Source organism: Ursus maritimus, unplaced genomic scaffold (assembly GCF_017311325.1).
Source record: "Ursus maritimus isolate PB19 unplaced genomic scaffold, ASM1731132v1 scaffold_21, whole genome shotgun sequence".
Classification (NCBI taxonomy): Eukaryota; Metazoa; Chordata; class Mammalia; order Carnivora; family Ursidae; genus Ursus; species Ursus maritimus.
This window is the reverse complement of record NW_024424564.1, coordinates 20,742,269-20,764,107: the sequence shown is the minus strand read 5'-3', so window position 1 is coordinate 20,764,107 and position 21,839 is coordinate 20,742,269. Positions and strand designations below refer to the sequence as shown.

The window sequence follows — 21,839 nt, the reverse complement described above, 5'->3', positions numbered from 1 at the left end:
TAAGGAAAATCAGAGTGTTTTTAAAAAATATTTAGATATATTTTATCTATTTGGAGGAAGGGAAAGAATAGGGTTGCTGTTTTGAGCTTACAGCTTATTAACATTGAGCAATGTTAATAGATTACAATGAGCAGATTGGAAGCCCTGTATAGTCTCCATATTCTCTGCCCAAGAGAAACGTTTTTGACATGGAAAGAGTAAAATAAGAGTTAGTAATAGGAATTTAAAACTTAAGATAGTTACATGTACTAGAGGAATGACCTCCTTTTCTAAATAAATCCATATCATTTGTCTTCATTCATGTATATCCTGGATTAATGGACTATGCAAACGATAATTTTTCATTCATTCACTTAATTAATGCCTGTTATGTCCCAAGGACTGTGTAAGAAACTGATACTCAAATTTCACAGTTCCATTTTTCAAAGCGCTTGTAGACAGACAGACATGAAAACAAATGATTGCATGTAAGCTTTTCAGAGGCCATGATCACTTCTCTAAATCACTAGTTTTTGAACAAAATTAAAAAAAAAAAGTGCTGCAAACCTAAAGCCACCTGATGTTCTTATTTGAAAGTTGTTCTCCAAGCTAAAGACTGGTCACCTCATTGTTAGTTTCTAAAATAAATGTATAACATTTATTAGATTGTTTTGATCAAAGGAAAGGAGATTATTGATGACCAAGAGTAAATGGAGTCCTTTAAGAATAAGCTAGACACAAAGAGGAGGAAAAATGCTGTAGAAACACCATTTATTGAGTTCAGCAAGATATTTCATTTACTTTGTAAATGATACTTCTAAACATAAGATTGCCTTGAAACTAACAAAATGGATTTGTATCTGATGGGACCATTGTAATCAAAGGGGCTGAACAGGAGAACTGATGATGACTGAGTGACAGAGAAGGTGCCAGACTCAGCTTAAGTTAAGTTTTAGATAAATTGTTTTATTTAAGGAAGACCTTTACATAGAGATCCAGATGGAGCAAGATAACGTTTAATAAGAGTGTTTATATAATTCTCCATCCAATTTCATGCCTACCCTTATCAGTTACCTGTGTATAGAAGGCTATGGTGTGTGTCTATGTATAGGGGGTTCTTAACTGCAACTCCTAAGATAGCTGTTTTCTGTGTGGGGGGGGAATGACAAGTTAGCAATATCTGGCAAGGAAATTAATGATTTTCAGTATCCATAAAAGCAGTTGATAGGGCCAACATTCTATGCGCTGCACAGATCGTAGCTGGATATTGTGTTAATTTCTTGGAAATATACTTGAAGTCGATATATTCAAACCAGCATCTATTCCAAGGAACATGACCAGTATCTTTGTGATAAGACCTTGGGCCAAAAGTCAGAGGTTGTTACAGATAAATTTGAGTTCAGTCTAAGTGAGAACTGTTAGCAGTCACATATCTGAGAAGAAATAATTAACCACGTGGAAAGAGAGTTGTTCCTCATGATTCTGTCCAATATAGACTTACTAAGTATGTGTATGTGGCAGAATTATTATATGGGGGATTCAAATTATATGAGAGATTGACTTACATGCTCTTCAAATTGTCCCTACCCTGGAATTCTGTGATTCTCCGTATAATTCAGAGAAGAGGACCCAAGAGAACCTAGGCAAATTTTTTATTTTATTTTTTTTAATATTGCAGTGTCTGGCATATCAGAAGGACTCAAAACATATTTTCTGAATAACTGATGCATGAATAGAAGCTGCATGGGGAAAGAACTCTAAAAAAAGCCTAAGAAAAGAACAGGAATTAGGGCAGTGACTTCTACTAAGATGACCAAACCAGGAAACTTTGCCCTTGGTCTTCCTTGGCCTTATTCTTCCTCTATACACCTGAGTTTACTATCACTCCAAATACTGTCTCTTTAAAATCTCTCAGATGAATTGATTTTCTTCTTTCCTTTTTCAGACCATCATAGTAAAACCATGTTACATTCTTGCCTCCCTGTAATCCATTCTTCACACTACAGCTAAAGAGATCTATCTAAATTAAGTTTCTGAACCTGCCTACAATCCCTCGATTATGACTTAGCTTCCTTAGGATAAATCCCAGATGCCTTTATATGACCCATAAATCCCTGCATCATCTGGTCACTATTTATCTCACCAGCTTTATCTCTCTCTACTTCCCATTTTGCATGTTCTGGTCTTCATATATTTAATATCTATTACTTATTTGTAATTACTCCTTTCTCCCTGTGTTCATATATTCTGTTCCGTTTTCCTCCTCATTCTATGTATAGTAATGATAATCATGATTATATATGTAATAACTGTTTGATAATCACATTGAGCAGTGACAATATTCTGGGTGGTCCACACACTTTCCATATATTATCTCTTTTAATTTTCACAAGGCCTTCAAGGGTAGCAGCTGCTATTTTCCTCCATCCGTGAGGAAACATAGCTTTCCAGGGCCTGGGCTATACAAGAGGCTGGAGTCCAGAAATCAGGTTTCCTCTAAATTATTTGGGATCTCAGGGTAAAGCTGCAATTTAAAGCATGTGGTCGTCTGTCAGTTGGACCTTGAGTATCCTATATAATTTGGGATGTTTATATAGGGCATCAAAAAAGAACTCCTCACTATCTTTATACTCGAAAAAGGATAGCATATTTTTTCTAGAGAATTTTCTAGTTTCTCATCTGACCCTATCTCATCTTTCAACAAGAGCAACAAATATATTCAAACCAAGCACCTTTTTTTTTTTTAAGACTGGGAGGGGGGTGTAGTTTCAAAGCACAAGATGGAGCTGTGTTATAAGATTACTTCTTTTTAATATAATTAGCCACACCTAATGTCTCAAAGTTTGATACAAGAATAGTAATGATCACTTATAAATAAGCTATGTAAGAAATTTAAATGTGCACTTGAATTAATCTTAGGCTATTCATGCCAATAAAACTTACAAAGTCAGTATCAAATAGCAAGGATGATTAACCTTTTTTAAAAGAAAAAAAAGTCACTAATTAGAGTACATTTGAATATAATGCTGGCATCTTAATCTGGAAAGAATTCTCCCCATTTGTTCCCACAAATATAAGATCTTATATTGGTTCTGCATAGGTTTTTCATAAGGTCTTTGAAGATGCTGTCTCTTCCCGCAGTTATTTAAAATTAGCCAGCCATCAAGCAAGGCTCTCCTCCTTGTTTCCATGTTCCAAGAAGGGCAATGATTATCTGTATCTTATTGCTAGAGTTTTATTTTAAACATAGATCTATACCCAAAGATTTCCACTAAAAATATATGTATGTGTGTATGTTCTATATGCAACATATATACAAAAATACAATTAAATGTCTTTGTTTCAGATTTTACATAATCAAAACTTTAACCATGGGCCTGACTAGGTTAGATTTACTAGGCAAAGGAACAGCAAAATTCTTAGAAGAATAAAGATTTCTTAACCTCTCTAAAAGAGTCTCAAGAATCTCAAACTTTAGCTATTTGAAGTCGATATTAACTATAACAAAAAGTTATTTCTGAAGTAGTGTGATGATAACTTCTTAGCCATTTCCTTTCATTTATAAGAATCACTAGAAATGTGCTTAAACATTTATTTTATCTGTATCCCAGCACACTAGCCCCTTTCTGTCCCCTTCTTGCTTCCTATTTAGCTTTGATTCCATGTGCATAATTTCAACACTCAAAAATTCCTAAATTTTTTTGCTCCTCTATCATTTGGTTGTATCACATGTCATACTCATAGCCACTAATGACTTTTCTTTCTTGATGTCTGCGTTTGAACACCTCTATGCTGCTGGAGGACGTTATAGCAGAAGTTGAGCCAGCTTCATTTGGGAACTCAGCAGTGCCCAATAATTGCAATATTTTTCTCTTACCAATCTTGTTTCTATTCTCTGCAGCTTTCATTAGAGACCTCCACTGTCCTCAAACCTGCATCTTGTGCAGATGAGCTCGCAGTCTGCCTCAGAGGGAGAGAAAAAAGAAACCAACAGGGTGCCCTGAATTATTTGCTGCCAAATACACACTAATCCTAGTCCCTCTCCTGTTTCATTAGAGGAAAGTAGGGTGCTCTCTTCCTGCCTGAGCCCATCACTTCCGAGTTTCTCACTCATGTTTTGCTGACTTCGCATTTGCTCTTATACCTTCAAATTCTGCTCTCTCCTGTGTGTTGGCCATCAGCATTGAAACACTCTCAGGTTTCATCCATTAAGAGAAATCTTCTCTTTATTCCACTTTTTCACATCAGTTACTACCTGTTCATTTCCTAATCGGGTGTTAATAATTGATTTAAAAATCTTTCTGAGTCATCAACTTGAACCTTAAGAAGCGAGAGGCAATCACATTCCACATACGAAGCTCATGTGAGTTATTTATCAAGTTGAAGTCTTAACGTTCAAAGTTGACTAGTTTATAAACAGGCAAAGGCCCATTCATTTAGTAAGAGATCTAGAAGAGTAAAGTGAGACAGCTGAAAAGTTTCAGACACCCATTTTGGACGAAGACATACGTTAGCTGGTAACGTCTCCTTGTGTCTGGATGTAGGCTGGTGTTCCCAAGGAAAACATGCCAATAATTAGATTTGATCTTATTCATTAAGTGGTAGCTTAAAACCTGTTCTTTTTCTATGTCAATTAAAACTTGTTATTTGCCTGTTACTCACAGTGGTCTTTAACTGAAGAACATTTATTTTTCACAGAATCTGTCTTGCCATTATCATGACCTTGACAATCTGGAGTGAAGGGAAAAAAGAATAATGAGGTTATGTGTAATTGTAAATAACTGCTTGTAGGAAAGAATATAGAAAGAAGAAAAATTAAACACTTTATCTAGATGAAAAAACTCTGCAAATATATATTCCCTCTGACATGAATTTATACTATATTCCCACAACATATGCCAGAGTCATTTATGACTCAAGCTTTTTGTCCTTTGCAGAACATTTTTTTTAAGTCATGAGCTGAAATACTTATTATTATAAAGTGAGATAACTGCTCGGCATTGCTTTAAATTAATTGTGGAGAACAAGAAAGTTCATAAAAACTCTGAGGATTCAGACAGCTTACAAAAGTTGATGACAAATATATCAGAACTTCAAGCAGTACTTTTTGAGTGTCTCCTTATATCTGTGTTTCCTATTTATTTTCATAATTTCTCTTACATTTTATATTTAAGGTATTTTTATTGGTATAAGTTTTCCGTTTTTGAAAATGACAAATGAAGATGTGAGGACTATTAATATTCCACTGTGTGCAGATTTAATCGACTTGTTTTATTGGAGAGCAATTCCTAGATAGCTGGTAGGCTGCGAAAGATGATTTTGTCCATGGGAATAACTGGCCCCAAATACTTTGGGTAATTTTCCTGGAGATCTCAGAAATTGCCTTTTTTAAGAGTTCATCAAAGAGTTCACAGGTATGTTGACAGGAAAGCCATTTTAACCCCTTAGAAGCGATCTCTTTTTTGTTTTAATTTTCTTTCTATTGCATGTGTGATGTAAACATGATGCCTAAACATCTTAGGACATGGTGGTGCCAGTGTGTATGGACATTTATGTTTCTGTCATGTTAAAAATTTAAAGTGCTTCCCACAGCTGTTTGGAGCTATGGCCAAAGAATATGCATTCTCCAAAAGGCCTGTCTAAAAAACAATACCTGGTTTCTCTGAATGAATGCGTTTAGATGAGGCACGTACAGGGTGTTCCATTGCACGTTAACCTTTTCTTTATAATGATTGAGCGATAAAAAAGGAAACTCGCTAAGTTGCCTAATTTCTGAGATACGAATTTCTGCTTCATATTTTGTTGTATTTAATATATTTTCTGAGTTGTAGTAAAAGCTTTATTTTTTTGAAGAATTAATCTATTATGCTTGTATAGAAAAATTTAAAATAATATTCTCATGGCTTTTTGTTGAATTATTTAAATTCCGTATTTTCCCAGTGCTGCTACTATATCCAGGGAATGAGAGGGCTACCTCAAAAACTACATTTAAATCAATGTTGTTTTGTGATGATTTATGGTAATATTGGTGAACCAATCTAGTTTGCTTTTTTCCTCAGAGCAACATTTATAAACATCTGTCCAAATAAATGTTCCTATTGAAAGAGATTCAATGGGCACAAACTCCATTTATTTTGCCAGTTCAAACAAGGAGGAAATAATGTAGCAGGAGGAGAAAAGTTGATAGAATTCTTTTATGCTTTCTCGCGTTCTGAAGACTGGCAAATGCTTATTTATAAAAATTATTATTATTATGACATTTGTAAGAATATTAAAATTATGGACCTGGAATGTAAAATTCCTTCCTGCCCCACATTAAGGTGAGGAAATTGAAAATCAGAACCTGCTGGTAATTTTGACCAAATCGTGTATGAGAACTAGAACCAGGTATTCTGACCCTGACCCTAGTGTTCTCTTAAGTTGCTGCCTCTGCAGGGGTCCACTCTACTTTGTCTGGAGCTCTTACCAGTAAGCATGTAAAAATCCCCGTATGAGGATCTAGCACTATTTTGTAAGTTATTGCTTCTATTTGTAAAATAAGCCAGGAGTGGCCTGAGGTAAAGAATGTTCTTTAATAAAGTGCCTGATTTCTTCCTGGGGTATACTAGAGGCTGGGAAAAATGTGGTCATGCATGTTTCAGAGTGGCTCATTTTCAAGAGACAGACTTACTAGTCAACAGTTAGAGCTGCCTTCAACCTGATCATGCTTTTGGACGCAGTGAGTACGTGTGTCATGGTGAAATAAAAAAGACACCATGTCTTCTCGTATCTGAGCTTTTGCACATCTGAAATGATGCTCTTGTTTTATTCCATGGCTTTCTTTGGACTGAAATGTATCCATTAACATTTGTGTGCTTTTCTTTTCCATCCATCCTTCTCCATCTCATGAAAAGCACATCTGGGTAAGTTGAATGACAATGGCTGCTGAACATGTTTATTTTCAGCACCATCCTTTTTTTCTTTTATCTTTAGTATTTCTCTTTTCAGTTGTAACACAAGCTGCACTGCCTCTGACCTAAAATGAAAATTGTGAAGTGTATCTATTTCTACACCATACAGGAATCATTGGTTCAGAGAAATGTCCACACTCAAATTAATGCTGGTGGCCTTGCAGGCACTTCTATTTCTTTAGTTTCAGTAGACACATGTCAAAAGGCATTCCAGACATGATTTCCTTACTTCTCGAGTCATTCTCTAGGAGTTAATATGGCACTCAGTGACGTTTAAGTCACAGGCCACTCCAGTACTTTGGATGGTGCTGCAAGATTGGGTCCTCCTGTGTGTTCCCTAGTGCTTCCTGGTTCCCCACCTTCATTCTCTTCCAGACACAATCTTCTGTGTCCATTACTAGAATTGTACTTAAATGAAGAGGGTTAAGTGCTGGATCTTCCCCAGTAGGATGTTTACCCCTCGATTCCAAAGTAATCCTTAGTTTTGGTTGATTCCTTTGGTTGTATGTGTTCTTTCCATTATTTCTATACTACTGGTTAATTTTCAAAGCTTTAAAAATCCAAACTACTCCAACCTGCTCTGTGAACTAAAATTAAAACATGTTATTACCTATTCCTAAGGCAAATTGGGCTTCAAAGCCAAACAAATTATGTACAAAATTTATAAAATGTTTACATTGGTGTAAACTTTTGCAGTGGTAACATGGTGAGCTTTTAAAAACACTTTACCTTGGGAGAGGTATTGCTTTTAAATTTAAAACAATATATATATTGCACACACACACATACATATTTGGTAAATAAAATGGCTCCAATGAGATGCCGTTATCTGGGAAGCTATGGAGAGTGCCCTATTGCTATATGCATATTTTATATGCCAGTACAAGGTCATGTACTTTGTAATATTGCTTAGTTCATTACTATGGCTTATATTTGTTATACTTTTCTACTCTGATTTTAAGTTATAGTTACTATTACTAATTATTTAACAATGTAGAATTTACTTCAGTTAGGATAATTTATGATATTAAGGAAAGCTCTAGTAAGTGTTCTTAAAACTGCAAGGTGACCTGTGGTTAGGATACTATTCAACTTTGCTAGCCACAGTTGTAAGCTTTTACTTTTTAAAAATAATGAATATTCCAGACATTAGATTTAAAACATTGTTTTCATGTCATCATGTAATACTGGTCTTCTGTTTTCTAATGACTTTTAAATTTCATGAGGAAAATAATCCCAATAAATAAAATTTCATTTCCCTATCACTTTTTGAATGAAATACTGAAAAAGAATAAATGCATTATGCATTGTCATTTATGGACTTTAAGAAACTGATATGATTGTCTTCATTCTAAAATTCAGATTCTTATAGTCTTATACATGCTTCCAGAACTTAACATTTTAGGACCTCAAAATCACTTCTCTAGTAGAATCCCTAACAGAAAGCTTAGGAAGTTAAAGTGGCAGGAGGAGAGTACAAATATAGTGAAAAATGGAAGATTTGAGGTGGAAAGATCGTTCATGAAATTAGGAAATAGAAGATAAGAATTTAAGCACCAACTTTCCCATTTTTTGCATACCCTTGGGTGACTGACATATTCTCTGTATTTATTGATACTACCGTCAACTTCCTGCACCTCATAAGAGCATGAGAAAATATGTATAACCTCAGCACAAAACCTATAAACTTTAAAATCTGAGTTAAAGAGGCTGTAAATTAGATGAGGCACTAAGGTAATCTAGTCTAAATGGTATCCAAATAACCTGAAAATTATCGGTGTTCCTCCAGTAAGTCCCCAATTTACTATCAGGAAGTGACTAAGGAGAACAGACCATAGAGTCTTTCAAAAGTGAAATTGTTCAATAGAAAGTAATACAAGTCCCTTTAGTTTTCAAGAACAGCATGAGTAATTGTGTTGCTCCATCACATTTGTGTGGGTGTGGATGTGTGTGTTTATACCTTTTTAATGGTTTTGAAACTGATTAAATTCAAAATAAAGTGAGGAGAGAAATTATGTAAATCCCAATTCAAATTCACAAATAAATTAAATTTCTGAGACTATGCCCTCCATTTCAGAGCAGCTTGAAGAAAAAAAAAGGTTTCAATATGAATAAGCTTTGGTTTTAATGTAGTCAAACTATTTCAATTCCAAACAACCTAGCATGTGTTCTTAGAATCTAACTAAAATACGACTTAGATGTGTAATGGACTTTTATATGCACTTATGTGAGAATATGCCATAATATGATATACAAACACATGTTCACTTGCACACACACAAAATCACAGTATGCTGTGCTTTTAAAATCAAGTCAACCTTGTTAATGTTGAATTTGAAACTCTTAATTTTATGGAGCTAAATATGTATATTTAGGCAATCAATGTTCTGACGCAGCTGATTGGGATTTTGACATTTCTGTTTAGAATAATTATGTGAGTTAAGATATGCATTTTCAGCTTGCACATGTTAGAAGTGTGGGTGGCACCACATTTTGTTCATATTTGCTGACCAGAATTTCAAATAGTTTCTCAAATATGTAATGTTGATTTTCGTAGAATTGATCAACAAGTCTAGATTCCTGAATGATAGAGTTATAGCCTATCGTCTGTTTGAAATTTGAAATTTACCCTCCTGACTGTTGAATTTTAATGGAACAATGAATAATGGTATGTAGTGAAGTGTACTGCTAACATTATGTAAAAGAGACTTATTCTCTGGCCTACACTGTTAAGAAGTAGATTCAACTGTCAAATTATTTTGACTTACATTTATTCTTCATTCTTATTGAGCCACATATTTATTTCTTCTGCTTATATCAATAACTAATTGCTTGTCATGTGCTACAGTAAGTAAATAAGCCCTTAAGATAAATGTTTCAATCAGAGAATTACTTAGTATTACAATCACATAAAATCAATTGAACTAGTAAAATCAATTGAAACAAGTTACAAGAAATTCAGCTTTTCCTTCCCAATTAGATAAATGAGACCAACCTCTTTCCTCTGACAGAGGTACACAACCTGATATTAAGAAGGAATAAGAAAAGAAAAGGCACAGCTTCTTTTTTTTTTCTTATTGTGTTGAGGATTAGAAGGTATGATAGTAGGGGTAAAGACTACACATATTACCCAGGAGGCCAAGTAAATACATACCACTTCTAAATATAAATGAACCACAAGAAAAGAAAGAAAAGTGGGAGACTATCTTTTTTTTTTAATACTAACAATGAAGTGGGTGATATTTGTTTTAATGTAATCAAATTCTTATAGTCAGTTTACCCTCCTTTCTCAGTTATGAAAAATTCAAAGGATAATTAGCTAAAGGACTGTATGGGGGTTAAGAATGTTAACTCTGTGGCCAAGTGTTTGGGGCTCAAATTCTGGCTTTGCCACCCACTTCTATGCTCCAAGTGACCTGTGCTCTCCGGTGTCCTCATCTGCAAATGAGTATCAATATGTATCTTGTCATTTTGAAGATTAAAGAAATTATACATATAAAGCACTTAGAACAGGTCTTCACACAGAATATGTGGTAAGTGCATGTTAGCTATTGTTGTCTGGGATCCAAACCCTGATTTGTCTACATCCAGTTCCTTTGTCCTTTCAAACCATGATACCGTATTTCTGAAGAATAGAAGTGGTTTAGGTGAGACAAGAGAGCACATTAGGTAAATCTCTATTATGGCACATTTTAAATGAGAGGTATAAGAAGTACAATAATTGGAGTATACACAAATTATAATCTTTGTATGGAGGAGAAATTTCATTCTGCCTGGGAGAGGTCTTGGAATCTCCACAGGAAAGATAAAGCATTAGCTGTGTCTGAAGGACAAGTATGAGTTTGCCACGATTCTGATGCAAAAAAGGATGTTTCAGTCATAAGAAAAAGACAGATAAGAGTCACAGAGGGTCAAATAGAATGAGGTTTGGGGGGAAATGTTTCAGCACTGATTGAGCACAAGAGTCTGGAGATTATTAAGGGTTTTTGCCATCATGCTAAGGTATTTGACCTTTAATTTTTAGGACAATGAGAAGGTTTTTATGTAAGTCTTAACAAAAAAATCTGTGTTTATGAGGATTGCATTGGGAGTTGGAAAAAGGATGGGAAGGAGGGGGTACCAAACGAGACAGAGAGACTGGGCGTCCATTGCCATGATTCACAAATGGTGAGAATTTGAATAAAATTGGTAGTGGTCAATCGATTTGTAAAATATTTAATGTTATAGAGTACATTTTTTTTCTCTTTCTGAATAACCAGTACAGGTAATTACTAAACAAAATTCTTATTCCTTTTTAAGATGCAATGCATAGTTTGATGTTACCAAAAACAAAATACTTAGAATTCACCTTGTCATCAGAGATCCCATGGAGAATCTCAACATTGACAGTTTTGTGGAGTACAATGTAACAACCATTGAAGAGATACTCTTGGCTAGAGCATGGGCAGAAAAGCAAGAGGCGGTGGAAGAGCAAACTCTCATCTCCAGAACTTTAGAGTCTTGGGTGGGAGATGAGATGCACGCATGTGGTACTAATTAACAATCTCTGTGGTGATTTTTGACACTAAATTTCCAGATTTTGAAGGATGAAGAGTCCTTGTGGAATGGGATTACCACAAAAATGAAAGGAAGGGTCATGATTTAGGTAAACAGTAAGATTCTGATAGTTGAAGAAGGGGAAGAACTCAGCTCTGGAAAATGGTACTCGCAGTGATAGAATTAGTAATGCACAAATTATTTGCAAAAGTAGGTTCTCAGTTCTGGTTAGAAGTAAGTGAAGATGGGGCACCTGGGTGGCTCAGTTGTTAAGCGTCTGCCTTTGGCTCAGGTCATGATCTCAGCGTTCTGGGATTGAGTCCCGCATCAGGCTCCCTGCTCAGCGGGAAGCCTGCGTCTCCCTCTCCCTCTCCGACTCCCCCTGCTTGTGTTCCCTCTCTCACTGCCTCTCTCTCTGTCAAATAAATAAGTAAAATCTTAAAGAAAAGAGAAGTAAGTGAAGATGATTAGAAAGGTAAATCAAGACCAAACCTATTTAGTGTTTGTAATTCAGGTTGAGGGTTATACTTTAGACACTTAAAGAACCATTGGAGGGTTGTCAGAGGACAATGCTACGACAGAAGTTAACTGCTCACATCCATCAGCTGCTTCCTCACATTACATGTATTTTCTCAAGTCACTTTCTGATGTAGGTACTATTATCAGCTTTATTTTACAGATGAGGATACTGAGGCACAGAGAGGTAAAGTGACTTGTCTGTGGATGCACAGCTAAGAAGAGGAGGCGCCAAGAATCAAGCCTAAGCAATCAGACTTTAGAGGCTGCTCTCTTACCTGCAGATTTTTTTTTATGCCAGTGTATTAGAAGGGTTAGAGAATTCGAGATAGGAACCAATTAAAGGGTTGAAAAAAAAGTATGGTGGCAACGAGAATAGAAAGTAAAGAAAGATGAAATAGAAAATATGAAGGGGAAATGGGCAGGCATTAAATGGATGGTGACTGGCTCGGCCATCGTGAGTGACAGAAGAAAGGGTACTGTATGCTCTACACACAGTCATAGCACAAATTGGCAATCCTAAAATAGCATCGTAGGCTAAGTGGTCTGAGAATAAAGTCTTTTTTCACTGACAGTGATGAACCGTCCACACTGAGAAGAATATGAGAAAGGAGATTTTACTGGCCCTGTAGTCTGTGACTTTTTTGAGTAATTAATGAACTTTATTTCTCTGAGTTTAACACTGTCTTAAACATGTTGAGTTATGAGTTGTGTTCCCCTACTGTGAGGGCATGAGGACAGAGAACTTTGCATCCCCCAGGATTAACCAAATTTGTTAGGTAGTCAGTCATCTGATTTTGTTACAGACCTACTATGTGCCAGGTTTTGTGTTCACTGAAGAATAAAACCGACTGAATCTCTGAGTCGATAAAATGTTAAAGTTACTGTAGGTAGGAATGGTTATTATTCTAGGGTGCTTATGCAGAGAACTAGTAAATATTGCCTCAGGAGCAGGGAAAGGATGGCTTCAGAGAATTATTTTTGTGTGTCTTGAAAAGACAAAGTGAGTGGGGAGACAAGGCGGGGAGGCATGAGGACATTGTTGAGTGTGGTAGAAACATAACTTACAAATACACAGGCATACTCCACCAATTAGATCAAAACTGCAATAGCTGAGGAAAGACATAAAACCAAAAAAGGAGAAGCCAGACATTTCCATTTAGATTGAGTCACTGAGGCAAAGTCATACTTGCTTAAATTCATGTGGTTTAGGAGTTAGAATTACAAGCCTAGGGCGCCTGGATGGCTCAGTCATTAAGCGTATGCTTTCGGCTCAGGGTGTGATCCTGGCGTTCTGGGATCAAGCCCCACATGAGGCTCCTCCACTGGGAGCCTGCTTCTTCCTCTCCCACTCCGCCTGCCTGTGTTCCCTCTCTTGCTGGCTGTCTCTCTCTCTGTCAAATAAATAAATAAAATCTTAAGAAAAAAGAAACTACAAGCCTGGCAAATGCCCTTGATTCATGTACATTTGTTAGACACTCTTGATTGTTTATCCAGAAATTCCTGTCCTCAGGTCAGGTCTAGCATGCACAGTTATCAGGCTCCCCTCTGCACAGTTATATACGGGCATGCAAATGACTCACACCGAAGCGTTCCCCACCTGTTGGGCCTCCTAAGGTGTCACTTTCCAATCACAGTAACTCATTGACACCTATTTCAGGGAAGTCTGACGCCTTTTGGGGAATCTAATGGCATTCTTTATTTTAGATCAGAATGTGTTTCTTGAAAATACTCAACAATTCAGAAGTTTTTCTTATTCAGTACAATTAGTACTTTTCTTTGAGTTTTCACACAGGTGATGACAGCCCTGAGCCAGATAAAATTTCTAAAAAAAAGTGCTACTGATATCCTCTAAAATCTAGTCTGCATCTTAGAACAAAAATGCATGCCCGTAACTATAGTGATACATAAATTATCCTTTGGAAAAAGATGGTTGAGTATTAGATTGTCTGGAGGGAAAAAAAAAAAAGAGAAAGATAAACAAAAACATTTCTTTAGGTCTAAATGCAAAGACAGCAATTTCCAGACTTACACGTACTAGGGAAAGTTGATCATAGCCTTGCTCTGGAATAACACTCACTTGACCTTTGAAAAGGTTGAATCCAGAGTACAGAATATCTGCATACCTTTCCACACATGGACTGGTTGAACAGAGAACACCAGTATATTCAAAATGCCTGTGTATGGCAAATCAATTTTTTATTTAATATTTCCTAGACAGTTCAGGTCACTATTTCTCTGTCAGTGACCCCAAAATATCTCATGAGAAGAAGCATGCCCCGATACAATTAATGCTTACCCTTAATAATCTGTTAGAAAATCATCATGTATTAAACTCAGTGATTTCCAATTTCTATAGTTTTGCCTATATTATCTTTTTTTAAACATTGCTTCCTTCTCATGCCATACACCCAGATATATGTCTGTTATAAATTCTGTATGGTGCAGGGTTTTTTAAGATTGAGAAGAATTAAATCTAGTATTGCTTTGAGACTTTCAGTGCATTTCTGTACACAGTTTGATTCTGCCCTCAGATTAAGGTATTTGGAGTTAAAGTCGTGGCGTGCAGTTCTGCTGCGTATCCCCGTCTTCCACCCCTAATCTGGCAGTTTCTCCCCCATTTCAGCTCAAAAGCCTTTACGTGGCCTCCAGCCCTGCCAGCTGGGGACCAAAGGACAGAATCCAGTGAACTAGAGGTCCCTTTTCTTATAATCTTAGCATATTCTTACTAAAGTCATTATGGTTACAAGAGTTTGTGGTTTAAATAAAACAAAACAAAACAAAAACAAAGAAAACTCTTTCAAGGGCCAGATTGCCCAAAGATTTCACAAACAGTTGTGCAATTAAGTTTCTGTTCAGACAGAAAATGGAGCTATCTGAGCACATCGGATTACATCTTCACCAGACTGCTGGCAGGGACCCCAAGCCAGGTCAGACTCAGGATCAGCTGGAGTGTGTGTGACTGTGACAGACTGGCTCAAGAGGAAACAAAATTCAAGGATTTTTTTTTTTTTTGAAACCTTTGAATGGTGTTGTAAGCCAAAATGGAAAAAGATATTTGGACTACAAAAATATATATATACATTATGGGGCTCAATTTACTCTAGCAAGCACCTGTGAACACTGGCAGGCATGTTCAACATTCACAACTATTTATTGAGCACTTTGTGCCTGACCTTGTTCTGGATGCTTCTAATTATCTCTGAACAGACTATGTGAAAACATTGGTCCTCCTTGAGCTTATATTTGATTGGGATATAATAGACTGAGGTGTAAATGATACTCTGTGTTCGAAGATAAGTGCCGTGGAGAGAAGTACATCAAGGAAGAGGGATAAAGAATGTCTGGTGGGGGTTGAAGGAGGGAGGAGGGGAGACACGCAGAGAAGGTGACATTTGAGTAAATATTAAAAGTAGGAGAGGGAGTGAGCCATGTGGAGATAGAGGGCCCAAGCATTCCGTATAGAGAGAATAGTGGGTACAAGGTCTTGAGGCAGAAAGAGTCCTGAGCTGTTTCTAGGAAACAGCGAGGAGGCAGTGTCGCTATGTGAGGTAGCCTCTGAATCAGAGTTGAAGAGGGTGGGAGGGTGGATGCAAGGTGCTGTTTAGCCTTTTATTCTCAGTGAGACAAGGAGTGATTGGAGGGTTGTGAGCAGAGAAGTTACAGTATCTGAATCGTTGGAAAACGTTCACTCTGGCTTGTGTGGTGTGGTATTTTTACAGAGCTCGTCAGAAGTTTCACAATTAAAGTGTTCTAACTTTTTAAGATGGCTTTTGTACAGCTCATAGAATTCATTCACCTGTGACACTGTTATGTGCTTCCTAGGTGTTAAGTACATATTTCTTGCCTTTTTACTAAATGTAGCCAAAAGCAGCTGTAAATGTATGTTTGTTTCTTCCCCTTTACTGCCACTCAGCTGCCACTTCACTGGAAGTGTTTCTTGCCCTACTGGACATCACATTATAACTCTGAATAAGGCCCCTCAGCTCCTTGGAGGCCTACTCTCCATTGGCTTCCACATATTCCATGCCAAGTCCTTCCTCCGACCTTCCAGCCTTACTGCTTGTCCTGCTTAGAATGCCTTTCCACGTGCCCTTCAAAGCTGGCTTGGTTGCCACAATGCCTTCTCCAGTTGTTTCCATTGCTATTGACCCATTTTCCAAAATCCTCTGGGTCAGAACATGCATCACCAAGTTTTAGCAACTATTTGTGTATATATTGTGTTTTTAGACAGTTCATGTGTTTGCTTTTTCTATCTAGCCAGGGATCTTGTGAAAAACTGGGTCCATGCCTGTATTTCTCACATAGAGCGCAAGTCTACACTCGCAACAGGTGCTTACGATGAGTATCTGATGGTTGGTTGGTTGACCCTTCAACCCCTTTCTCTCAATACCAGTAACAGTGAAGCTAGGCTAGTTGAGTCTGTTTTTCAATGAGAGAATGTTGGGAAGTCCGAGGGAATGGGGGATGGTACAGCAATCCAGGTGAAGAAGCCCCTCTAGTTTCCACTTGGGATTCAGGGCACCGGTCATTGTTTCCTGTCACAAGTGCTGAATAACTTACACAGGGAACTTACCTGCACTCGCCCTGCTATTCCCTCCAATGAAACAGCTGTTGGTTTAGGTGTCTCTTCAGCTGCTGTAACTTCAGTGTTGGTTTTGCCTCTGTTTCTTTTTCACACTGAATATTTGTTGGCAGCATCCACTGCAAATGTGGGAAGTTCTCACTGAAAAGCATTTTCAGTTATGTACAGTTGACCTTTGAACACCGTGGGTTTGAACTGCTCGGGCCCACTTACATGAGAATTTTCTTCAATAAATACACTATAGTATTGTATTTTCTCTTCCTTATGATTTTCTTAATAATATTTTCTTTTCTCTATATTAACTATAAGAATACAGTATAAAATATATATAACATACAAAATATGTGTTAATCGACTGTTTATGTTGTCAGTAAGGCATCCAGTCAACAGTAGGCTATTAGTAGTTAAGTTTTTGGAGAGTCAAAAGTGCAGTGCAGATTTTTGACTGTGCAGGGGGTTGGCATCCTTAGCCCCCGTGTTGTCCAAGGGTCAACTGTATCTTAACATATTATAATAAGCAATTGATTGTTTGATGGTAAGAAATAATCAAATGTTTCATTTTGGAGTTCACGTGTGATATTATTGATAGATTCCTAAGCATGAAAGACATACATTTAAAAGAGTAAATAATATACTACATTTTTATCATTTGTTGTAAGATCAAAGCATACTAAGGAACAGAGAATATATTTTCCAATATAGTCCTAGTCAGATATATATCAGTTTGAGTTTCGACACATACTTGCTATTTCAACAACGAACGACTCAAACTGGTTTTGTAAATGGATGTCAGTTATAAGGCTCGGTAGGAGAGACAATGATTAGTAATGCATTTGTCAAGGCTCTTTACAACATTTTGCTATCAGAAACAACCATTTGTTGTCATTGAGGTGTTTCACTTTCATTAAAAACAGGAGTGACTATAAATGAAAAGGAATGTACTATTGAATTTCACACCTTACATTGCTTTCTAGTGATAGAAGTTAATTTCCCTCCAAGTTCTCTTTAAATGAGAGGTAATTTCATAGTCTAGATGGAGAAAAAAAAACAACCGACCTCCGAATACAGCTACCTGGACCTGGAGAGCACACTGAAATGAAGCACATGTCTTGAATGGGATTAAAATAACCAAATTTATCTACTGCCTCTATATACAGACGTTTTCTCTATCACTGAAATCGTAAAGAGAAGTGAGCAAGGCAGATGGAAGAAGCCTCATTTAGATCCCATAATGTGTGCTTGAATATGCATATGTGGGCCATTTTCTTGTTAAAGAGATAAGATATTTGCTGATAATATAATTCAGCTTCTTAGTCCATTAACATTTAATGTTTGAATTTTGTGAATAAATGTTGGGAGAAATTATTTTTAGATGTCAGAGTTTCACTCATAAAATCAATGGGTGGTTTCCATGTATTAATAAAAGGAAGAAAGAATTCTGTTATTCTGTATTATCTCAGAAAAAGTATGTAAAGGATTATTGGTTTTTTAAAAATATTGTCATTAAAAATAATCACCACTGTCTTTTTCCATGCTACCTAACTCATAATCTTTGCTGTGTACTTCAGGCATGAACTTCTAGAAGAGGCTCGGAGGAAGGGATTACCTTTTGCTCAGTGGGATGGGCCCACTGTGGTTGCATGGCTGGAGGTAAGAGAATTAAACCAGAAAGCTCTTAAACTCATCACTTCGGTTTGATACTATTTGTAGATACAGGTAAGGATGGGTTCCTGAAGGCACAGCTCTCCAGCAGGCTGGAATAGCTTATAAAGGGAATATTTGCTTTATCCAGGGGGCCGTGGGTATCGCTTTGATCTTACTCTGATACATTCTTATGATTGGGGCGGAAGGAAGCATCTAGTGGGATGAAAGGAAGTTTCTCTAAATCTTACCATCTTCATGTCCAGAGAAAGAGAAGACCGTTATTGAGCCACATATCTGTTATCACAAGAAAACATCTGTCCCCATCCATCAGTCCAGAGTTCTTCCTCATCAGCAGGTTACAGAGAAGAGCTGTCTCTATATTCAACACTTCTGTGTGACCCAGGAGATCACTGTCACATGATTGCATAGAGAACCATTCCTTTGCTTGTAAATTAATTCCAGAACCTAATTTTCTAAAGCCTAGAGGCCAGGTAGGTTTAGCCACTTGGAATAAAACAAGAGAATACTTATCTCCTTGTTCTCCTCTGGGTCTCAAGTGAGTGTTACAATGAAACAAGAACTACATTCAGCATTTTCTGCAGAACACTGGGGCCTGGAGAGATAAAAACAACACCTGAGCAGGTTGGCAGGGCAGCAGAAGCAGACTGGGACAGAGAAGGAGACGCACATTTGATCACAAAAGATGCCTTCGTACCACGTATTAGTAGTGTTCACTGCCGATTCCATTCAGTTCTCTAGTGTGGGCTGCTGGCAGCTGCTAGGAGATGTCGGTGTCAGGGCAAAGAAGAAAATAGGCTTTTTTTTTTTGCCTGGCAGAGGCTATTGGAACCCATTGTTTTAAGTGGTTGGAGATTATAAAATTGCTGACTTTCATTATCCTATCATATCCAGAGCTAACAAATTAATCAGTGAGAAAAAAATGAAAACCTAATTTAGTTTAAAAACTAGTTTTAGATAGATATAGAGACATACTTTGCATTTTTTTCTTGGACTGAGTGAAAAAAGCCTGTGTCTTGCTTTATTTTATCCTCTCCTATCAGTCAGGGGATTTTCAGTATATTGGTGATCAGAGCTGCTTCTTCCAAACATGCTTTTACAATTGCAATACTTTAAAAATCAATTATAAGTCAACGTGGTTAAGAAAGCACACTTCAAAATTGATAGCAGTTTTTTTGTTCGGTGTCACTCCAATAAAATGAGCCGCAGTTTGACAGAGAGTTAGCTGCTGTTTTGGCAAGTGGTGAACAAACCCTTAGATAAAAAAGAAACAAGCTTTAGCGACATTGAGGAGCTAGGAAATGACAGGCAGTGAAGTTCTGTGCTAATTAAACCTATCCTGAGGACACAGAAATTGCTCATAATGTGCTTCCTACAGTGACGCAAATTATAAAACAGAATAAACAAGATGAATGAGCGGGGTGATCCAGTGAAGGAGGGCTCCTAAATTTCACCTCCTTTAGCGCCTCCTTGTGTGCACAGCCTGGTAGGAATGCTATGCACATGTAAGTCTGATGCTTCACACACCATTTATCAACACCAGAAACTTCTCGAAAGACTAATTAGGGACTATACTGATAACAACGTATGGGCAAGGATTTTCCAGATGTGTATAACTTCATTCTCATCCTTTAGCACATCATTTTATCCTCCAAAACTTTGTTCATGCAGAACATCAACTTAAGGTCACACAACTATCGCAGGCTGTAGGTAGGCATGTGAGAAATGGGGCTGAACTACAATTCAGGCTTTGATCAAAATCATGGCTGGAGGTGGTAGAGCTGTCTCTTTCTGCGACAGAACCTCTTTGCCCTCAGAATTCCAAAGGAGATTTATAAATTGAATTCACGCATTAAACAAAGTCGGTTGAGCCTTTACCAGATGCAGCTTGTGGCTCTTCTTCTTGTCCTTAAATCCAAGGGGGCACGGGTGGATTTGGGGATGTGCAGCTATTATGTTTAAGCTAATAATATAAATTAGTTTTTAAATGGCACACCATAGGGCTCAATTTCAAATCTTTATTTCCATCACTGCCTAGCTGATATTTTTTTAATAAATTGCTTAATGCCTTTATGCCTCTGTGTCATCTGGGGAAAATAATAATAGCATCTATCTTTTGGGGTTTGGGCAGTAAAAGAGTCCATAGGTGTAAGGTACTTACAATAGTGCCTAGCACATAGGAGACACTATTAACGATTAGTAAAATCTGTGTATGTATTTTTTCCCTATCCAACAGCTCTGGTTGGGAATGCCTGCTTGGTACGTAGCGGCCTGCCGGGCCAACGTGAAAAGTGGTGCCATCATGTCTGCTTTATCAGACACTGAGATCCAGAGAGAAATCGGAATCAGCAATCCCCTGCATCGCTTAAAGCTGCGACTAGCAATCCAGGAGATGGTTTCCCTAACAAGTCCTTCGGCACCTCCGACATCCCGAACTGTGAGTCAGCTTGTGCCCCTTCCCCCTCCCAGTGCTGGGCAAATAGCAGCCTCTGTAAGTCCACAGAGCGAGACTGTGGCAGCACACCTTTCAGTGTCAGCATGAATTATTCTGAAGCGACTTAGCACGCCCTTCATTAACCTCGCTGCTACTTTTAATAGGTTTTCAAGCGAGGAGGTGTGATTCCGATCAGACTTGAAGGCTGTGACCAAGATAGACTTTTGAGCTAGTTTCCAACTAAAGTCTAGGTTTTTCTCCCAGGCAACAAGATCCCAAGTTTACCCTTTTTTAGGATATTCCCTTTAAAAGAAAAAAAAACAGGAGATGAGCCGTTGGCCTTAGTGCTTTTTGAAAGTGCAATGCTGAACTCACTACGTCTTACTCAGTTTTCATAATTATGCAACTATGCAGATATTTGATATTTTATAAATACCAAATGGAAAATCTTCCTTCAAATTCTCTTTGCTTCTCATTTATAAATCCCTATTCTTCTCATAATTTTGTCCCTATCCCAATGCTAGGAAAGAACAAAATGTCTAAAAGAAAATGCATGCCAGATGACAAATTCATATACTAAGAACAACTCCAAATAATATTCATTCTTTATTTAGACCATTCCTGAATTATACATATCTTTTGCTGGTAAAGGATATGATTTCTGATGTTAACTGAATTTCTCTGGTCCCATGTCTTATGCAGAATAACAAAATATGGAAGAATGATGTAAATTTGAGATGTGGGTAAAAGAAAAGTGGTATTTATTGCAGTTTTCAGACACAAAACTAAACTTGAGTATAACTTTTTCTCTGTGGTCTTCAACAGTCTGAAAGATTTGGCTTCATGTTTATTGTTATCTATCTTTACATTCCTTCCCAGTATACTAGATCCTAATGCCAGAAATACCAGCTCAAATTTAAAAAGATTTTATCTTTCTTGAATAATTCCATTTTAACTTCTTTCTAAATAAGATGTAGAAAAAAGATATAATTTAACAAACTCTTATATATAACATTATTTTTAAATGTATATAATGTATACTATAGCTGTGGTATTACTTAAGCTAAGAAATAATACAGAATATGTTTAATGTAAAAACTGAGTAGGCTATTAGAATAGGTATTGTAAACCAAATTCAGATCTGATAGAGTTTAATTTCCAACCCAGAGAGAAACAA

The 21,839-nt window shown here is 37.0% G+C and overlaps 1 protein-coding gene across 4 annotated transcripts in view; it reads left to right on the top strand.

The window, feature by feature from the left end:
• Positions 1-21,839, top strand: part of PPFIA2 (PTPRF interacting protein alpha 2) — a 459,727-nt gene that overhangs the window by 407,945 nt on the left and 29,943 nt on the right. For 3 of the 4 annotated variants that reach the window (XM_008710341.2, XM_008710340.2, XM_008710342.2), the window contains 2 exons: positions 18,135-18,216; positions 20,465-20,665. In XM_008710341.2, coding sequence (XP_008708563.1) covers positions 18,135-18,216; positions 20,465-20,665 — 283 coding nt within the window. Of the gene's footprint in view, positions 1-6,872; positions 6,882-18,134; positions 18,217-20,464; positions 20,666-21,839 lie in introns of all 4 variants that reach the window. The other variant, XM_040637298.1, reaches the window with a different exon arrangement.